At 33.0% G+C, this 22,423-nt stretch overlaps 1 protein-coding gene across 5 annotated transcripts in view; it reads right to left on the bottom strand.

The window, feature by feature from the left end:
• Window positions 1–22,423, bottom strand: part of CHD1 (chromodomain helicase DNA binding protein 1) — a 75,327-nt gene that overhangs the window by 18,722 nt on the left and 34,182 nt on the right. For all 5 annotated transcript variants that reach the window (XM_082836047.1, XM_082836046.1, XM_082836044.1 and 2 more), the window contains 19 exons: window positions 22,209–22,336; window positions 21,312–21,528; window positions 20,559–20,648; window positions 19,491–19,681; window positions 18,588–18,776; window positions 17,105–17,267; window positions 16,090–16,242; window positions 14,330–14,401; window positions 13,725–13,874; window positions 11,039–11,187; window positions 10,576–10,672; window positions 10,361–10,456; window positions 8,513–8,689; window positions 5,652–5,812; window positions 4,320–4,361; window positions 3,501–3,631; window positions 2,440–2,578; window positions 2,062–2,212; window positions 619–741 (listed from right to left, as the gene is read on the bottom strand). In XM_082836047.1, the coding sequence (XP_082692173.1) occupies window positions 619–741; window positions 2,062–2,212; window positions 2,440–2,578; window positions 3,501–3,631; window positions 4,320–4,361; window positions 5,652–5,812; window positions 8,513–8,689; window positions 10,361–10,456; window positions 10,576–10,672; window positions 11,039–11,187; window positions 13,725–13,874; window positions 14,330–14,401; window positions 16,090–16,242; window positions 17,105–17,267; window positions 18,588–18,776; window positions 19,491–19,681; window positions 20,559–20,648; window positions 21,312–21,528; window positions 22,209–22,336 (2,619 nt within the window). The remainder of the gene's footprint in view (window positions 1–618; window positions 742–2,061; window positions 2,213–2,439; window positions 2,579–3,500; window positions 3,632–4,319; window positions 4,362–5,651; window positions 5,813–8,512; window positions 8,690–10,360; window positions 10,457–10,575; window positions 10,673–11,038; window positions 11,188–13,724; window positions 13,875–14,329; window positions 14,402–16,089; window positions 16,243–17,104; window positions 17,268–18,587; window positions 18,777–19,490; window positions 19,682–20,558; window positions 20,649–21,311; window positions 21,529–22,208; window positions 22,337–22,423) is intronic.

Genomic DNA, 22,423 nt, shown 5'->3' with positions numbered 1-22,423 from the left:
CCGGACGCACAGGCTCAGCGGCCATGGCTCACGGGCCTAGCCACTCCGTGGCATGTGGGATCTTCCCGGACGGGGGCACAAAGCCGTGTCCCCTGAATCGGCAGGCGGACTCTCAACCACTGCACCACCAAGGAAGCCCAGAAATTATTTTTAATAATACACAGGTAGTTATTGACACTGTGGTCACAGGTAAACTTTCAAGGGTTGCTTTAGTTTCCAATCACCTCTGTTTTAGTGTCTTTTTCCTTCTTTTGTGAAACGCCCTCATAAATAAGCTTGGTGATCTTTAATGCTATTCCTTAAGCTGCCCAATGTCTCCAAATGAAACAATAATGGAAGCCTGTCCTCTCAAAAAGCACTCCACTCTACTCCAAAAGTTGCTCCCACTCTCTTTCTAAATACTAGGAAAATACAGATCCCATTCTGAAAGATAGGACTCACTAGAGGTTTAACATGAATGCTGATATCATTTAAGGCAAAATATTACCATATTCAAATAAAGCTAAATTACAGATAAACATACTGATGAGCCCATGCTAACCACAGGTGTCTAGGGTGATCAGAAAACTAGATTTATCTTATTCAAAAGTAAATGCTCTTAAGCATATGTTAACTTACTGCACCAGAAAGCCTCTGAGCTTCTTTTCTTGCAAGATCTTTACTAAGTAATTTGATGAGGTAGTCCGCACGTGTCTGTAACTGTTTTGCTTGTGGTTTTTTATCAGGATCATCTGGAAGAATCTGAAAAGCAATTAATTTTTTCATCTTGTCTTTAATAAATAACATGAGAAATAATAATCATTGTTTAAAAAAGGGTTACTCATTTAAAAACTATGTATAATTCACTAACAAGTTACAACTCTTAAAATCTGTAGGAATAAACAGCTTAAAATGCAAAATACATTTTTTATAGCTATGCCACAAAGATTCAATTTATCTGGGAATGAATTCTAAATACATGAGAAAAATATCCCTCTATTCAAAATGAGACTACACAGTATGAGGTTAGAAATTTCTTTCAAATATATAATGGTGTATTGGCATTCAGTGTTATTAAACATCATAGTATTCTTAGATTTCCTTCCTTCTCAACAGTATATTTTAAGTATAAAGTATACAAAAATTCCTAGAATATAAAGTATCATCTATCAGAACTTCCAGGGTAGCGCAGTGGTTAAAAATCCGCCTGCCAGTGCAGGGGACATAGGTTTTGATCCCTGGTCCAGGAAGATCCCACATGCTGCGGAGCAACTAAGCTCGTGCACCGCAACTATTGAGCCTGTGTACCACAACTACTGAAGCCTGTGTGCCTAGAACCCGTGCTCCGCAACAAGAGAAGCCACCACAATGAGAAGCCCGCGCACCACAATGAAGAGTAGCCCCCGCTGGCTGCAACTAGAGAAAACCCATGCGCAGCAACGAAGACCCAACACAGCCAAAAATAAAAAATTAATTTAAAAAAAAAGTATCATTCATGTAGAAGATGACCCAAAGCATGTACTGTGAGGAAACTCTTACAATGAAAACATAAACTAATTTTGTTTTACAGTAGCAAATGACAAATATCTGAAGGTTCCCACTTGTCCATGAAGAAGTAAAATATAAAAAGATAAATGATAAGCATAGGGCAATGCTTCCAATGTTTTCCATTCTAGGCAAAGAAATGATTATAATAACTAGTGTGGTGGCATCAAATCACCAAAACACCTAAACACTGTTTGTTATTTTAAAAAAATATATAAACACACACACATAAAAAACAATCCTCTTTTGCTTTTGAATAACATAACTGAATGACAGGTTTACTTTTAACCTGATACTATGAAGAAAAATATACCTATGCCTTAATAACAAAAATGTAATTTCAGAGGTAAAGCAGAATCTAGAGATCATTTAAATTCAATCCCTTCATGAAAACCAGATTCCAAAGAAGCCAAGGTCACCCAGCTAACTAGAGCCATGGTTTCCTGACTCCCAGTTGAGCTTATTTCTAACATAATTTGAAAGCAAAAAATTCAATTTAACATCAGCGGTCAACAGAATCAAGAAACATTTAAGTACCTTGTGTGTAAGACTGAGGTCAGGATCCATTTTAATCATTTCCCAGCTTCCATATCCATATTCGTAGATACCAATTAACAAATTGGAATCATCTTCTTTGCCCCAGTCTATATCAAAATGAGCTGCCTTCGTGTGGCATGGGATGATATACCTATCATTAAAGTTAACAGCCACTGTCAAGTTATAATTGCCTTATTAAAAATTAATTTTGAAAAACATATATGAGTCATTACAACTTCTAAATACTATGCTTTATTTTAGTTTTAAAAACATTTTATTCAAATTGGCCAATGGCATAAAAAACATTTTTAACATACATTCATATCCAAATTATTGAATAACAACAAATATTTTACAATGGTAAAGTAAAAAACTCACTGCTTTCTTTCTTCTGGGTCTGAAGGAATGGATTTGTGCAACGGTATTAATTCTTCTTCATGGGAGATGACTAGCTTGGCATTCACTTGTACTCCTGATATTCGGAATGTTGGACCCTTTACTTTTCCAAGTCTACCACCTTAATTGGAAAAGAATATTAAAAAGTATAAAATATATACTACGAAACGCAAAGCAAAATATGTTATTACTTATATAAATAAGTACTATTTACCTATATTTTATTTAATTTATTTATTTATTTATTTTTTGCAGTACGCGGGCCTCTCACTGTTGTGGCCTCTCCCGTTGCGGAGCACAGGCTCCGGACGCGCAGGCTCAGTGGCCATGGCTCATGGGCCTAGCCACTCCGCAGCATGTGGGATCTTCCCGGACCGGGGCACGAATCCGTGTGCCCTGCATCAGCAGGCGGACTCTCAACCACTGTGCCACCAGGGAAGCCCCTACCTATATTTTAAAGTATTACTTATTTGTGTTAAGGGGAGGCTTGCTGGCAAACCCTAAATTTCACTTGAGATTTTTCAGTACATACTACTGATTATAATATAGCACATGAAGATCCACAAAAAGCATTTCATGTACTTTAGCAAATGCATAAGATACATCAATCTATTAATATGTCAGCCTTTCTAAATAAGAGTTCCAGAATGATTTTTTTCAGTACATATAATTGCTGAATCTTATCTATTTTTATTTAGATAGATGAATTACAAAATAAGTATAAAGTAACTATGCTAAAACCATTATCACATGTGTATACTTATAATATCTCATCTATACTAAAAATATAGTACAACTAACAATAATTCCTGATGTTACCTCCCAGACAGAAAATATACCAGGCAGATGGATTCTACTGCCTTCAATGATATAATTCTGCTGTCCATTTTCTCTTACCCAGAAATGGCCTTGCTTTGTTTTATAAAGCATCTTTTAAGACTAATGAATAGGTAACTTAAGATATAATACCTAACTAACTCAATAAAAGCATATTTTGAAACTTCCATTTACCTCTCTTTAAATCACTTTCATTTTAGTATTACCTGTTCGTTCTGTTCCTGAAGAACTGTCCTTTAAAGCTTTAATGCAACCATTATGTACCAATTCTCCTAGTCGTCTTAGGTCTGTCTCTGACTTATCAACTAATTCAGCATCTCGAGCAATTGCATCTAATCTATAATAAAATAATACAATTTTCAGGTAAATATGCAGAATAAAATGGAGCCATTTAAGACAGATATTATAAGAGTAAAGTTCTATAATTTTTTAATTTCTATACACTGAGAAAATATGAATAATAAATGTTCAAAACATCTTTTCATCATCTAAAATAATTATGTAAGTATTTAATTGTAACTTCATGCAAGTCATCTCAAAATAAAACAGAAAATATCTCTATTTTAAGATGGAGTTTTAGGGAGAAAAATAGAATTAAACCAATTTGAGTCTCTGCCACGCTATAATTAAGATAGTGGTTATAGCGATTATTGAGAATAACCGTTAAACAAAATTGGTCTTTAAGTCAGAGGCTAGGTTAGCAACTTAGCTTCTCTACAGATGAATCTGCTATTTTATAAGCTTGTGATGAAAAGGTAAGAAAAAGCATTTGAAAAGTAGCTTACAATTATAAAAATACAAATGTTTTACAGGCCATGTATTTTATAGAAAACTTCATTTGTAGATAAAACTTTAGACACTAGAAAGGATTAAGGATAGTACAAAAAGCTTTCAAAAATCTATCTGAAATTTGCTTTCTACAGGTTAACTTTATAAAAACCTTTTACAGCAAATATAACAATAGTATAAATCTGACAGCATGTGATACATTCTATAATTCTACTGAGAATGACAGATGTATTTACCTTTCCAGAGGGCCACCAAATTTCTTGTAACTCTTGATAAACCTAACAGAAAATAATTGTTTGATTTAAATGTGGGCTTCACTATTCGTTAAAAAATAGATATAAATATATAGAAATAATACTTGTTAGTATAAAAATTCAAGGCACTGTTACTAACAAAAATGAATAAACTATGCTAGAATCAAAACATTAAGATAAACCAAGTAAGACAAGATATATTTTTTAACACCCAGGATGATGTTTAGAAACTAATATAAATAAAACAGAAGCTAAATTTTATTTTAGAAATTATTTTTTCCACAAGACAAAAAAGGTTCAAGGCTACTAGAGGAAGTGTCTCCAGAATTATCAATTACATTACACCTCCTCACATTTCAAGTGTAGATAAAAGTTTACTGAATATAGCTTTAATTCAGATGTATGGTATTATACCAACAATGGAAAAATAAATATTACTTAAGCACAAAGCTACCCAAGTGGTTGATGGATGAAGGAAAATATCCAGGAAAAGTAGAAGTTGAAATGCCTCTTCAACTAGAGACAGAAAGTCCAACAAATCAGGTGGTCATAAAAGTACCCTAAACAAAATCTAACAATATATTTAGTTTTCTGGTAGAAAAAAATGAGGAAGAACTTTATTAGTCAGGTCTATGATTTAAAAGAAAAGAGTTACAGTGGCTTGAAAGAAACAACAAACTCTCAAAATACAACAACGAACAACCTTTCACAAATTTCATATGCAAAAATATTACATAAACAAAGTAAGCTGCTATCCCATTCTCCTTAAATAAATCTGTATATATGAACAAACATATTTTGAAAGAAAACTACAATTTATCCTGCCTGGCCAATCTTACCTCAACTCCTATTTGGACATATCAGAAACACTTTTAACATGGTGAGTTTCAAAAAACCAATCACCTCTGTGTAAAAAACTAGAAAAATATGGAACTAAATTACTCCCATGTAAAGAGTAATGTTGGGAGTCATAAATACAGTCAGAATTTTTAATAAATAATCTAATGTACTGAAATATACATTCATTATTCAAAAGGGCCACTATTCTGAACCACATTAATAAAACCAAAATAATTCAGCAGTCTAAATAGAGTACCAATAAATAAGTAACACAGCAAAGATTAATGCCAAACTCATTTTTTACCCATAGTTATAAAGAACAACCAAAAGCAGAACCACCCAATCCCTACACAATTATCATATATTTGCCTCCTCTAAAACTTTCATCTTAATCTTTAAAATTTATGGAATTTGTTTTAATTTCACCCCCTACTAAAAGCAAGTTGAAGTAAAAATGGTCTTATGTCATCTTACCGCCGAATTTCTGCATCACTAAATCCTTTAATATTTTCCCGAGGGATAGTTCGTGGTCTTCCACGTTTCTTTGGCCTTTTCCGTTCTGAGACTGAATCACTATCAGATCCAGAGTATCTCCTACTTCTACTGCGCCTCCCTTCACTTCCATTGAAACTAATCTGGAATTTGAAAATAAAATTTTGCCCAAGTTTAGGTAAAGCAGGCTTCTATGTTAAGGGCAAAGAAAACATTATAAAAGATTGACAAAATTAACAAATATGTATCAAAAATATTCTATAAACAAAATTAAAAAGCAAACAAAACAGAAAAAATAGCACATTAATGACAAAGAGTTATTAAGAGCCTTAACACTTAAAACATTCTCATAAATCAGGAAAATATCCATTGTCCTTTTGTAAAAATATATGAAAGGTTATTAAAAAGCAATCAAATAACATAAACACAGAATTATACAACTCATTGGTATATTTCTTAAAATGTGAATTAAAGTTACAATGAAATGTAATTCTTTCTTTAATCCATCAACTTGACCAATACTAACTAAGCAATAATAGCCAATACTGGTACTGGTATAGAATAACAGTCAAACATCTCTGGTGTGTATTTAAACTGGGACAGAGGGCAGTTTGGCAATATTGTATCAAACGTCTTAAAATTTATCATTCTGCTGACCCAGCAACATCCCTATTAGGCATTTTTCTTGATATCAGAAATGTAAACGAACACTGGCCAAGTCATTTTTATCATATAAAAAAAAATTGCAAACAATCTAAATGTTCATCAAAAAAATATCAAATAATCTATACAATAGAAAGCTGAGAAGCCATTAAAAATTTTGTAGAATGACTAACGTTCATTATATACTGTCAAAAGGAAGAAAGCAGGTCCCAAATTAATGACTCCAATTAAACCTGGCAAATGATATGTATTAAAAAAATACTAGAATTATGTATACTATATACTATAATAATATTATTACTATGATATCTCTGAGTGGACAGACATTCTTCCTGCAAGTCTTTGGAGTTCTTCCAAAGCCTCAGTACATATTCTGAATCCCTAATATGCTGAAAACTAATTGAAAGTCAATGATGGTATTTAGTTCTTATTTGTTCTAACCTTCTCCCATCCTTTCACTAGATCTAATATAATGCTGTGCTTCCCTTGCACTATAAAAAGAAACCACTAAGGGGTTTGCAGAAATAAACACAAACAAGAAACTACACAAACAATTACTCTCAGGCCAAACACAAATTACTGGGCTCCATTTCTGCCTGGGATGTAAAAGTTGGTATGCTGCTCCTGCCCTAACAACAAATCTAATCTACAAAATCATAACTTTTTATTTATTTATTTTTTTTGCTGTTCGCGGGCCTCTCACTGTTGGGGCCTCTCCCGTTGCGGAGCACAGGCTCAGCGGCCATGGCTCACGGGCCCAGCCGCTCCGCGGCATGTGGGATCTTCCCAAACCGGGGCACGAACCCGTGTCCCCTGTATCGGCAGGCGGACTCTCAACCACTGCGCCACCAGGGAAGCCCCAAAATCATAACTTTTATTACACACATCAAAATCACAAGGCAATCTAGTAGTCTAAAATATAAGGAAATAAAGCAGATTATAAGAAGAGATGGAACTTGGACACTGGCTCACTTGTGAAGAGCATGAATGGCAGACATCAAGTACCATTCAAGCAGGAAAGAGGAAAGTCAGCTAACATTTGCTAAAGACTGAGTGTGAGCTACCATGAGAGCAGAAGATCCCTGGGAACCAAAGACACAGGGAGAACCTGTACCCACTCTCAGGCGCTTCTCCACAAACCTCCACCAGCTGCTCATGAGACAAACTGGAAACAGGGCTGGAGATTACAGAAACTTTCCTTCACGATGAAGGCCTAGAGAAAGAGAGTAGTCACCTTTGAGGGGACAGGCAGAAAGCCTGGCCAGACCCTTCTCACCTACTGAACCAAGGACACAGAAGAAGACCTAATATGGTTGTAGGAAAAGAAAACGAAAACAAAAAACTAGCAGGGCAAGGATTAGGGTAGGGTGGGTTCCTCATTTCCCTCAGACTCAAAATTTAAGGAGATACCAAAAAATTCAGTAATCAGGACAAACAATCTTGTAGTGCAACAGTAGTCTAAAAACAGAAGTTAACGCAAAGAGCTCTAACATTAAAGTTTTTCCTTTTGCCACAGGACCCAATATAGCTTGGCATGGCGCTGCTACCATTATTTAAAAATCTACCATTTTGTTCATTTAGGCCATAAAATAAACACCAACAAATTTCTAAAAATTCAAATCACACAAGGTATGCTCTCTGACCATAAAAGAATTAAACTAGAAATCAATAGCAAAGATCCTTGACATCTCCCAAATATTTGAAAATTTAACAACACACTTCTAAAAAAAACCCTATGGGTCACAGAGGAAGTCACAGAAGATATCGGAAAATATTTTGAAATAAATGAAAATGAGAACACAACAAAAATCAGAATTTAAGAGATTCAGAAAAGGCAGTGCTTAGTGGGAAACTTGCAGCATTAAATGCTAATATTAGAAAAGGAAAGTCTTGATTTAATGATCCAAGCTTACACCTTTAGACACTTAAAGGCCTAGATGGCTTCCATAACGCTGCCTAACATTTAACGAGAAAATAATAACCTATCCTACACAAACTCTTCCCAAAAATAGAAGAGGAGGGAACACTTTCCAACTCACTTTATGAGACAGGCATTATTAAATCAGATGAAATCATTACTAGGGAAAAAAAAAAGCTAAGAATCAATATTTCTCTAAACAAAAAAGTCCAGATGTAAATAGTCTTACAATACAGAAATATCTTTTAAATTAAAAAGTCACCTGTTTTGCACAGTTTCTCATTCTGGGGAGCATATAAATTTCTTCAAGTTCCTTTTGTCTTTCTTCCTCTTCTAATCGTCTTCTTTGATCTTCAGGAATGATTTCTTCCCAATTCTTTGAATTTCTTTCAGGTTCCAACTCAATGTCATCCTCATCCATATTTGAAAAGTTGGCAACCTGATAAATTCCAGAATTTTAGCAGAATAAGATTAAAGAAGAACTCATCCTTAAATTATATTTTTCTTTTTTAGCGGGAAGGAAGAGGTACACCAGAATAAGATAATATAACTTAAACAGCCTCAGGATAATGAATATGACTATGGGTTAAACCAAATATGACTGCTAAGTTTATTTCTTCATGAGGTCAAAGTAGATCAAACCAAATGACTTCTAAGATTTCTCTTCCAGGAATGATTCTCTTTTGCCTTGCTTATCAACAAAACTATTACTAATAACAGAACTAGAGGAAGTTAACAGAGTAACAACAAAGTAATTTATAGAGTAATATGCTAAATCACCTTCTGCAGAAATTACCACACCAGTCCATTAACTACAAAGTGCTATAGAACAACCTGAAATTCTTATTTTTATTGATCATAAACAAAGTACCTAAAGAGCTAATGACAAGACACAAGGAGCTCTGAGACCATAGATAAATTTATTTAGGTTCCCTAAGCCCTAGTTTATTCAACTCTGAAAACAGAGGGCTAGTAAGAGCTCACTAACTTTTGTGAGGATTAAGTAAGATAATGCATTTAAATGCAGAGTCTGGTACACAGAAAGCACTCATTAAAGCTAACTGCCAATACTAGTACATTAAAGCTTACAGATAACTGAAAAGACAAGAAAACTATGCTCATGCTATACAAGGAATGGGGCTGAAAATATAGTGCTTATTCTCTCATGTATGCTATCTAAATGTTAATGACAGCCTTAAAGCCAGCTGTGTATGAGTAGCAACTCACTGGTATAAACATAATCTGTATTTATTCAAGTTAACGTATCAGTGACTTTTTCAAATTGCCAATTAGTCAAATTAAAAGCAAATAGTATAACAATGTTTAAAAAAACAAAAGTTCATTAGACAATACCCAGAGTGAGTGCCGGTTCCAGAAAACTTTAACTCTCACCAGGATTACTGAAATAGTCTTCTAACTTTTCTTCCTGCTTCAATTCTTGCCCACTACAGTAAATCCTCTGCACTGCAGGCAGGGTGATCCATTAAAATTGCAAAAGTTTCTATTCACTGCTGTGTCTGTGTGTGGCACATTGCAGGTGCACAATAAATATGTGTGAAATGAATGAATGACATTAATTGACCCTTTAAAACCTCAGGTTGTAGGAAATGGCTAGGATATAGAGGAAGCTGCTTCTTTATGCTAAACAACTGGCACACACTTTATGAGGCTGGTTGACTTTAGGACTCCTTGCAACCTTTTAGCCTTCACCTAACCAGAGGTATTTGTCAGTGTTACTGCTTACTTTGCCTGACTGATTTGAGTCAAACTTGAAAACTTGAGTTTTCTTAGTTGTGATAATGCTTAAACTAATCTGATGTCAAAAACTGCTCCAATAAAGATTAGCTAAAGTCTTCAGTCATGAAAACGTAACTGTTCATAAATGATTTGGTCCCTTTCAAATCAGGTCACTACTGGTTTGTCAGAATAAGAAAGAAAAATTTTTATACACCATAGCAAATTTTAAGACAAAGATGTTTTTAACATTTTTTAGATTATCATGCTGATCCTGCTTAAAGAAAGAAAAGATGAATAAAACACTAAATGACAAAAAAAAATCATCCCTTATCAATTTATAAAATTATAAAGAAAAATTAAAAAAGAAAACTACCTTGAACTGAGAAAGTAATTCATCTCCTACAGTTAAAGGTCCTGGTTCATTTTCATGAGTTTCAGCCCTCTTCAAGATTTCATCTATATCCATTTCCTAAAATAAGAAAGAAATCTTTATTTTAAATATGCTTTATGTTTTAAAATAAATATACTTTACATTTATAGCTTAAAAAATGACACATTTTGAGACAAGTTTGTTTTTGTTTGTTTTACCTGGGGCTCTTGTTCTTCTCCCTCGGGCTCCTTAAAAAGTTCCTCAGCACCAAACTTTAAAATGGCTGATAACTCTTCTTTATTGAAAGGAGTAGAACTAAAATCAGGACAAACAAAAATACTTAACACTAACAGTCACAAATTTAACATTTACATAGCACTTCTATGAGTTATTGACATAGTCACCTTTACAACAGTTAATATGACATAGATAAGTGAAGCATTACTAGTATACTTATTTTAAAACTAAAGAACTTGAAGCTTAGGGTTTTCCCCCAAGATTACAAAACTAGAGTGGTGAAACCATGTATTGAATGTATGCCATTGACTAGAAATTAGCTCAGTGCTTTAAAAAATAACACTAAATATAGTACTTCAATGACCTGTTTACACTATGTAACATTTCAGAAAAATGAGTATAGTATGATTCTAAAAGGACTTTTTTTTTAAGTAAAGTAACTACCTTGAGGGAGCAGAACCTGTGTGTAATACTGTCTTCCCAGTTGTGTCCATTCGTTGAATCACAAGATGATCTAAAACCATCTTCTTTTTGGCCCTTTCAAGAATATCCTCTTCAACTGATCCCTTTGTAACTAGACGATAAATGTTCACCTGTAAAGATACACACGATGAAACTTAAAGTGCAGTAAAAAGGATTCGTTTTGCTAATGTTAAATGCCCAAATATCGGTACACAGACTGATGTTCATCTGACGTAAAATTTTCACTGGTCAAAAGCAATATGAAAATTAAAAAATATAAAACTAAGTTTCTTCAGTTTAAAGACTGAGAGTATGTCCTTCCTTCTTACATTTTGGTTAACAGACTTTATTTGCTTCATTTTCTTTTTATAAAGGAATGACAGTAATTTTTAAATTATCTTTTAGCTGGGAAGGAGGGGGAATGGTAATAAACTTATGACAACCTTATACCAGTTCCCTTAATTCTGATTAATGTTTCATCATTCCAATAATCCAAAATTCCACAAATCACCTGCCAAGTTAATGATGAAGCCCTGCCATTAAAAAAAAAGAAAAAGTTTTCCAAAATAGACAAAAATTGATGTGTAGTAATTCTGCCCTACTCAAAGTCAGTGGTTCTATATCAAACAATACCACCATATAGGGATATTATGAAAATTTATGGAAACATTTTTAGTTTTCAGTGATTAGGTGGGCTTACCAGCATTTAGAGCATAGGGACCTGGGATACCAGGCATTCTTCATTAAACTGGACATTTTGGCTCAATGAAACATTATCCTGTGCCTTTTGAGTCTTCCAAATGATTTTTAAAAACCGTTCTAAATTATCATGAGTCTAAATTATAACTGTTTTAATATAAACATGAAGCGTTTTTACAAAGTTACAATACACACTAATTTTTTCAGGATTGGAACTACTGTATAAATCAGTAGATAACTGGATATTGTATTATTTGCATCTTTATCAAAAGTTATTTCTAAACATTTATAGTATTGGGTCACCAATAAAACTCATCTGTATTAGTAACCTACAACTACTCAGTTTGTAGTTGCTGCATGCAAATATTTAAAAGGAGGTCTTAGACTCCTTTGATCAGATTTAGAACCAACTACTACTAAAATAGCAAGTACATGAAGCACAGGAATCTTATATGTCACCAATAATGAAATAGTAAAGAATTTATCTCATTAATAATAAAAATATATTTCATATATATACCTATGTTTAAAAATTTTTGTTAACACAATGGTAAGAAATCTGTATTGCATTATTTTGTGATCTTATTTAGGTATTCATCCCAGAGTTCTACCACACAGCTTTCTATAGCATCTTGTCTTACTGGTTCTTTTCCTAATATGTATCCTCTATTTTCTATCCTGTATTAGAAAATGTGGTAGCCAAGGTCTTTAAGTAGTATAAGTGGAATGTTTAGTCTAGCCATGTGTTGAGGATTTCAATATAGGAGGTATCTTGTTCAGTGCAATTAATCACTTTTCTCCATCTCATTCATATTACAGGAATATGCTGTCTTTTCACATATACATTAGGCCCAGCTCACCTGTGAGAATATCCTATTTCCTCACTTTCTCATCTTTGACAGTCTATAATTTGTCTTGGCATGTTGTTATCCCTACTTCAAGTTTCCCTCTCTTTTATAAGAATTATATGAGTAAAACATTTTTTTCCTTTTATATTATGGATTTATTTTTCAGTAGAAAATATGAATGTTTAAAAGTAAATAAAACGTGCCTTTTTGTGCTACTTGCTCATATCTCCTACTTTGAAGAAGTCTGAGAACACTACTGTAGATGGAGGTAAATGAATTAAAAGTACAAGGACCAAGACATCAAAAGGATGACAGATGGTTTTTCTCAAGGGCTATTACAACTGTGCCAGACAGTTGTACAAAACTTATGAGAATGGCTTTTTTGCATGGAGAATCTTGTGAGCACATGGATAAAACACAGCCTAACAAAAAGGAAGCAATGTACTAAGCAAAACTCTTTCAATAGTTAAAATAAGTATATGAAGACATTTTAAAGTTTATATACTGAATGAAGAACATTGTATTCTATAGCTGTAAACTGAATTATGATCAAAAGAGAGTGCACGATCTTATTTAGGCATAGTTTTCTCAGTTCTGTCAGAATTTCCAGGTGATTCTGGTAAATCTGAGTTCCTCAGTACGCTATCTGTTCAATAGCAATATGACTGTTCCAACAATCTTACCAGAAGGATAAACCAAAATCACTTCTAAACACTGATCATAAAAAAGATTCTAAAAGAGTAAAATAGGGCTTCCCTGATGGTGCTAGAATCCACTTGCCACCGCAGGGGAAATGGGTTCAATCGCTGGTCCGGGAAGATCCCACATGCCACGGAGCAACTAAGACCGTGCATCACAACTACCGAGCCTGTGCTCTAGAGCCTGCGAGCCACAACTACTGAAGCCCGTGTGCCTAGAGCCTGTGCTCCGCAGCAAGAGAAGCCACCGCAATGAGAAGCCCGCGCACCGCAATGAAGTGTAGCCCCCACCTGCCACAACTAGAGAAAGCCTGTGTGCAGCAACGAAGACCCAACACAGCCAAAAGTAAATAAATAAAATAAATTTATTTTTTAAAAACTTTAAAAAAATAAAAGAGTAAAATAAGGAGAATAAAAAAATACCTGTTTCTTTTGCCCAATTCGATGAGCTCTAGCCTGTGCCTGAAGATCATTTTGTGGATTCCAATCAGAATCAAATATAACAACAGTGTCAGCTGAGGCTAAGTTAATTCCTAAACCTCCAGCTCTTGTGGAAAGCAAAAAGCAGAAATCCTGTAAGGAATTACAAATAGGCACAATTTTAAATTTTTCTAAACTGGGACTGTGAATAATCAATGTGAGAATTTTACAATTGAATTTCTGAATTTAAAAAGTATTTTACCAATAAAACTGAAAGGTAGTTTTAAAAATTACTAATAAAATATATAAACATCTAGCAAAACCAATCAACAAGACTCCAAAATACAAATATATATATGGGAATAATAAACAATTCATAAAGAATTCTAAATCAAAGTGGGCTAATTTATTTTGAAGCAAATCTAACTGTCCTATATTGTAATAGTATTGATACAAAAGGGTAAAATTCCTCAGATTTAACACAGAATACTGATTTAAAAAGCTCACCTGCAAATCGAAACTGGCTACCACCAATAAAAAACTACAAGTTATGTATGACTAAAATAATGACTAAAACAATTTATTTACAATTTTGAAAGCATTCATACCTCTGATCCTTCAGCATTAAAATGATCTAGAGCTTGTTTCCTCAGCTCTCCTTTTATTGATCCATCTAATCTCTGGAATAAAACATTAAAATACTGCATTGTAACAGAATCAAAACTTTAAAAAGGAATTAAAATCAATTATGAAATTAAGTATGAAAATGCAGCATCGCTTTTGCTAACACTAGAAGGTACTTATAGGTAGGAAAGCAACGCCCAGGAATTCTGTCTCCAGAATCTGTGCTCTTAACCACTGGAACTACTTTCGCTAAGAGTAAATAATAGCACTGGCTGTCATTTTACCTGAGACCCACCGTAAGAATACATTTTACATGTGAATGAAGTATACAGCTATATGCCCAAAGCAAGTTTCATGACACAATGTACTGTGATATACCCTCATTATTTTATGATTAAAAAAAAAAAAGTTGGTACAACCCATTAAACTGATTCCCAGATCCATTAATGGGTTACAGCCCACAGTTTAAAAAACAGTCCAGTGTGGTTATGGACCAACACATTGACGTCACCTGAGAACTTAGAAATGCAAATTAGTGAGACCCATTTCAGACCTACTGAATCAAAAACTGTGAGAGAGGGATCCAACAAAAGCCCTCTGTTTTAAAGTATGAGAATCACTGATTTGGGGCACCATGGCTCTAGATGAATAGCCCACATTTGAGTATACTGAGTATTCATGGGTGCCTTGGGCAAGTAATTTGCCTTTTTCTCCTTGTAAGTTTCCTTCTCACTAAATGGACATAGGAAGTAGTGTACTTCCTTCATACAGAGGATTCAGTTAGAGAACATAGTAAAACACTTAGCACAGTGTCTGACATATTGAGTGTTTACTAAATATTACCTAAACAAGAATGTCCAAAATCAAAAAAGTTTTTAAAGTATTATGTTTCTTTTTCACTAAAAATTACAATTAGTAAAACCTTTCACTCTTTCTACTTTTTCCCCTAAATGACTACATGTATCTCAATCAAGTTTATATCACCCAACACCTGCTCTTCATAGCACTTACCAGAGTTGTAACATTACATTTGTAATTACCTACTTAATGGCTATCTCCCACACCAGATTGTAAGCTCCAACAGAGCAGGGATTATGTGTATTGAGGTTCATCATTATAATTCTACTTCTATTTTACTGCCTGTACTAAATATACATCATTTATTAGCTGTATATGCTATGTGTTCGCTATGTTCCAGGTACTGTTCATAAAATTGCTCTAAGGACTAAAGTAAAGTGCTAATACTGACTCTAATATTAAACACTCATTCATATTAGCTGTAATTATATTGAATGAATTTCAAAATAAATATTGAATAGACGGAATATAAGCCCATTTTGGTCTTCGGTATATTTTCTAAAGTCATGTAAGTTTTACTCAGCAAACTATGCATTAGAATAACTATGAGCTCATAATCTTCAGAATCTGCAACAGTCCTGGCAACATTCACAAGAACTGCTCTCTCTTACCCTTCCTAAGACTAAAGCCTAATACATAAGGCTGCCCCTTAGGATTTGAACACAGGAGAGGAATACAAACTTAAAAGAAAGACTGCTTTGCTATAAGGTCAAGAAGAAAAAAAAAAGAATGACAAAAATTTTTTTAACAGATCTATTTTCTTAGAGTATGATTTATATAAAATCTATTCTTCATTTACAAAAGAATTTCAAAGGTAATTTTGTAGAACACGCCCAGGAATTAGATGAAATTTAAATCAACCAAAAAGACAAAATGAAATGCTTACTTGAAAGGGGAATTGACGATACTTCAAATATTCTGCAAGTATATCTAACATCCGCACCATTTGAGAAAAAATAAGAACTCTATTGCCTCGCTCTCTTAGGCGAATTAACAGTTTGTCAAGAAGAATTAATTTTCCGCTACTACGGATTAAGTGCTATAAGGAAACAATAAATTACAACTGTTATGACGCGTTAAAAGAACTATATCAAATGAAATAAATGCCCAACAACACCTGTTTCTTTAATTATTTTAAATTGAGATTTTAAATTTTCATAATGTTGGAAAGTTTATTTCAGTTTTTGAAATTTTCTAGAAGCTTTATCAATTTGCTCTATGAGTTAAGCTAAATTTTCCTTGCTATTTAGCACCTAGGTTTTTGCTGTATTTTCTGGAGACAAAAAAACAAAAGCACTGTTTCACTCTATTTGCCAGTTATTACACCATTTCTCCAAAAATCTTAGCTGAAAAACAATACACTGAAAGAAGCAACAACTAAGTAATCAAAGGTCTTGAAAGAGTGCGAAAATGTATTCTAATTTATATGTATAAGTCACTGATAGCACTTCAAAGCACTACTATGGCTGGATGACAATTGTGCCTTCTTCACACTCTTCATTTGTCTTCCAGAAGTGATAGGAAATGTAAGATCTAAGGTCCAGATGCCCTTCTTAAGACTACCATTTGCCATGTCACGAATTCAGCACAATCACTATTAGTGAATATTTTCCACGATGAAAAATACACTAGGGGGTTTTTGCTGGATAAAGTGCGACAGTCCATGGTTAGAGAGATCTGTTTTTAGAAAAATGATCAAAATGATTAAATGGATAAATTATAATTTTAAAATCTTTTTATAAAGACTAAAAAATAAGCAGCACCATTATTTAAATATACCATTAACCAAAGAGAACTTCTAGCCAATATATTAAAGCACTGTGCCATTTTCAGTTAAAACTGAAATAAACCTTTCTAGAATTTTGCTTTACCACAAAGTTATAAAATTTTTAAATTCTTACTTGTAAGGCCTCCTGTTTATTATAGAATTCATTATTATCTGGTGGTTTAATGAGGTAGCAATGGTTACAACATTTCTTTAGCTCCATCATAATATTCAAAAAGCCTGAGGTACTGCCCTTGGAACCTTTGCTGAGGGCTTTGTAATTCCTAGTTAATATCCATCTGTTTAGAAAAATGATTATGAAAATGATGTAGCAGAACAATTATCAGGATGAATTCTAAAACCATAAAAAATCAATTAAGTACCAAAGCAAAACTGCACCATTAAGAAGTTCAACTGCATATACAATGGACCAAACTCTGTTCACAAGACTACTGAACCTCATTCATAAGACTCATGAGAACACATAACTTCTTATCCAAACCATTAACTATACAAAGTAAAGGCTTAACATAACATAGTGAATATAGTATATTAATCCCTTACCCCAAAATTTTATTTTTAAAATGGTCAACTGTATTATCTATCTTAACCTTCCTACAAATTTCACTACACTGGGTACCTAATACGTCATGAGGATATCTGGTTTAGCCCCACTGCCTTCTCTAAATTACAGTTATACAATACACATGCGACTTAGAGAAAAATTGTAAGTGATTACTTTATTACTGCAAATTATACATAACATTTCCTCTCACCATGATCTAACTTGACTAATATCTTTTATTTTCTTCCTTTTTACAAAGTTAGTCTTCGAAGGGACTTGAAACAATTATATCTGATTTGCCTCAAAATGACAGGAAATAGGGGAAGTGGGGGTGGCTAGAGATAAAATAAGACTGGCTATGAGCTGAAAACCAAGCTGAGTGATGGAGTTTAATATATTACCCTATTCTGCATATGTTTGAAATTTTCCATAATAAAAATGTGAAATTTATATAATAAGTGTATTTTTTAAGTGGATGACACAGATTTGTCATAAAATATGTTTCTGAGAATTCAAATGCATGTAGCAGTGCATTTTATGCAATTAAATGTTTAAACAGATATTAGGACACATATTTCTTTTTGATTCTTTGAAGTGTTACTATATAGATCCAACATACATAATTTATACAAAATATGATTATTAACATTCTTCGAAAAGCAGGGGAAGCCTAAAATTTTGTTCTAAGTTTGTTTTTCTGGCTTCTACTTCTATCTGTCAATTATATAATCATCATAATTACATAATAATGCCTTGGTATCATGGCAATCCTAACACTTAAAAGAAACCCTCCATAATGTAACAGTACGAAATAGAGAAAAACAATTAATGATGTGTTATAAGATGAATTATTTAGTCTTATGTCACCCATGATCTTGGACATGCCATTAAATCTCTCTGCCTCAATCAATATTCCAATGAATAAACCCATTCTAAAATTCAAGAATTGTTACTGCTCTAAGACCCAAATGGGGCTGGGGGGCACCTGGATGAGAAAAGGACAGGGATTATATACAATTAAATGTTCAGAACATGTGCTCTGTTTACAGCTTACTTGTAATATTGTTTCTGTAAAGCACTCATTTCCATTCTTAAAATCTGTTCAACCTTGGCAGGAAGAGATTTTTCCACATCTTTCTTAACCCTGCGTAACAGAAATGGCTCAAGCTCCTTGTGGAGGCTTGCATAACCATATTCTCTGCCTTTGCCATGTTCTTCTTCAAAATCTTCCCAGGAAGAAAACCTTAAAAATTTAAGCAAATGGAAGAATCACTAAAAGAAGTCAAATTGCATTTGAGATTTTTCAGGATAGTCAGATGTAAACAAAGTACAGATTTTTAGAAAAAAAAAAATTAGCTAAAATGAATCACTTCTAATAACTATCTTTCCAAGAAATCTATTGTATATCTATATAGAGGTAAAATATAAGGAGTTGTTTTATAAATAATTTTTGACTTTCCTTGAGTTAAATAAAGGTGAAATATTTTCAAATACGGGAGTAATTATCAGTAAAATATTTCTCAAAGAAAGTTCTGAATCTATTCAAAGAAAATATGTATGTGAACTTGGACGAGTTGTTTACCCTTACTTATTCTGGTTTCCCTCATTTAGAAAATGGAATTTTCTAAGAGCACCTTGTTACTGTTGTTACTGCTACTGTTAAGTACTAAGAATGATACCATTTCCATTTTTTAAGCAAGGTATATTTTGAACCCAGGCAAAATCAACTGTTGTAATTTATGTGGCTCAAGCTTATTTACAAAATTGGAAAATTAAAGTATTATTTCAAACATGAAATATTCCATCCCATTTCCATTTCTTTTCTTCTTAATAATCCCTGGTCCAATGTTTGGGACAATAAAACCTCCTTCTGACCTTATTACCTACACTAATTATTTTCCTGCTAAACTTAGCACACAAAACTAACAGTAACATTGTATATCTCAATTTATCTTACTTTTCTGGCATAATGAAATGTAGCAAAGACCAGAGCTCTTTGAGGGAGTTTTGCAGAGGAGTTCCAGTGATAAGGAGACGGTGATTGGACTTAAAATCTATTAAAGTTTTATACAGAAGAGAATCATCATTCTTTAATCGATGTGCTTCATCTACACCTATAAATGCCCAATTTAGGCCTCCAAGGAATGCCTTAAAATGAACAGAAAAACATAGTTAATATTTCAAGAGAAACATTAAAATGGGGCAAATTTAAAAACAAACCTATATCTAATATTCAGATAAAAATTATGTATTATTCTAAGATTTATTGGAATCTTCAAATCAAGTAACTCAACATGCAAAATAAAGTTCCTTCCATGACTAACTGAGCCATTAGAAAAACAAAGTATAATATAATAAAATGAAAGTTTTTTTTACCAGCTTACATATTGAAAATAAAACTATAGTATCATTTAAAAATTTTACAGAAGATTTTTAAGCCTAAGCCCAGTAGAAACCTCTATTAATGTTAATTTGGAGAAAATATATTTGGAACAGTGTCTTACTCCAAGTGTAGTTATAATTTACTGTATAATTTTTATGAATTGTATATCTCCAATAATATAAACGTGGGTCTCTGACTTAGAGACAAACCTGATTCTGCTACTTAATAGTTGCATGACCTTAGGCAAGTTCATTAACTTCCTTGAGAATTGACTTTTCTTCACAATAGGGACAGCAATATATTATAAAATAATTATGAAGAATTAAATAATAGGTATAAAGCATTTACCCAGTGGTAGCATAATCCTGTTAAGTATCTTCCTCCTCTTTAAAGACTTCACAAATCAACAGACACTACACCAAACTAGTTTCATATTCTTTGGCTTGTTTTTACAACACTTTAAAAATGTAAAAATCATTCTTACTTCAAGGATCATAAAAAGAAATAAACAGATAAGCCAGATTTGACTCACAGGCTTTAATTTGCTGACCCTTGATTTAAGTTATCTTCTCATCCTATCCACAACATATGGTAAAGGAAAAACTGATGTATACCAAACAGAGAAACACAGATAATACACACCTTATCCTTCAATAAGATTTCATAAGTTGTTAACAGTATATTAAACTTTAACCGTTTGGTCTGGGGATGCATCCATTCATGAGTTCTTATCTATCAAGAAATTTCAAAGACAATTTTAAGATAAACAGTAAAAAAAAGTATACTGTTACTTGAATATCTAAAATAAAATCCATTCAAAATACACAAAAAACTATGTCTATATGTTTAGGTAATAAAATAATTTTAACTATTCTTTACATAGTCCAACAAGCTACATTGATCTTATCATAAATAAAATATAAATACTCCAGCATATCAAAACCTTCTATAAAAAAAGACACATTTTTAATATACACTTTTTACTGAAGGAAGTTCTCATTTGACGAAACACAAATGATTTTTTTTTTTTTTGAGGATGAAATATTATGTCTGGGGTTTGCTTCACAATAACTGGGGGGAAAGTACCATGTAGAGGTACAGATGAAACAAAACTGGCAGGAGTTAAAATTGTGAAGTTGGACCTATGCACATGGTAATTTATTATACTCTTCTGTAGGCTTTCATGTATATTTGAAACTTTCAATAAGGCAGGAAAAAATATATAAAAAGTAACACTAAACCAAAAATTAATTTTTATTAAGCCAGTCAAACACGTATTGAATCTTACTGTGTGGCAAGCTTAATGCTAGAAACTAAGACTTTATAAAGACAAATCAAGATGTGTCCTCAAAGACAAGTTTGTCTAAATTTCTATATTTGTGACGAACAACTTACCATGTTTCTGCTGTTGATGTCACCTAAATAAACCACAGCATTCATTTGAGAAGCCCATGTTTGAATCTCCCTTTGCCAGGAAGTGAGAGTGGAGAGTGGTACTACTAATAGAAAAGGTCCATATAATTGGTGTTCATGAAACAAATAGTTCAGAAATGAGATCGTCTGTATTGTTTTTCCAAGGCCCATTTCATCAGCGAGTATGCAACTATTTCCTCTACAAAGTTAAAAACAAAAATCATGTATGCAATAGATTCAAATTTACAAGAAACCTTTTTACATAATCCATGTACAAGTTTATATGAAGTTAAATAAGATGAATCTGATAGTATTATGTATAATATGCCACTTATATTAACTATAAATAATAAATGTCAAGGCCATTATAATAGTGTAAGAGAAGAGTTTATCATTTTAGACCAGAAGCAGCTAAAAGATTAACAGCATTACCTATAATCAGATATGCAGACAAGAACACAACCCATCACAAGTGGTAGAGCCCAGATAAAACTACAGCTATGGTAGTTTTTTTAAAAAATTGCACCTCAGTCACCTCTATTGCCAAGAACAGAGTAGGGGACATAGGAGAGAGGAAAGAAAAATAGAGGCCTAAATGGATATTAGAAATAACTGGAAGAGAAATAGTCCAGAACTACTGTGAAACAGAATGTATACATATTCTGATTTCAATTTCAATAAAAATTTATTTAAATACTGCAACGATCAAAAGGTTCTTTCTTCTTAATATGTAATAAGTACTGTTTATATAATTGGAAATTCAAAGACCTGCATATAAACACCAAAGGGTCTTATTCTTTACATTGGTAGAAATCTTTTCCAAACCCTGTATTTGTAAAATTTTTACCCTCTATAATAGACAATTCAAAATATACTTACTTGACCCAAGAGTGAGCAAGCCAATTTAAACCATTCAGTTGATAATCTCTTAATTCTAATCCCTCATGTCCTCCAATATAGGATGGCTGCTTCTTCAGGGCTACAAATCTTGGCCTTTGTTTTAAAACCTTTAGTAGAAATAAATGTTAATATGAAGAATTCTTAAACATAAGAAATCATATTAAAAGATGAAGATCTTTTATCTTTTACCATAA

This window comes from Leucopleurus acutus, assembly GCF_964270905.1.
Source record: "Leucopleurus acutus genome assembly, chromosome: 3".
Classification (NCBI taxonomy): Eukaryota; Metazoa; Chordata; class Mammalia; order Artiodactyla; family Delphinidae; genus Leucopleurus; species Leucopleurus acutus.
Note: the sequence above shows the minus strand (reverse complement) of the source record. Positions and strands in the feature narration are given on the sequence as shown.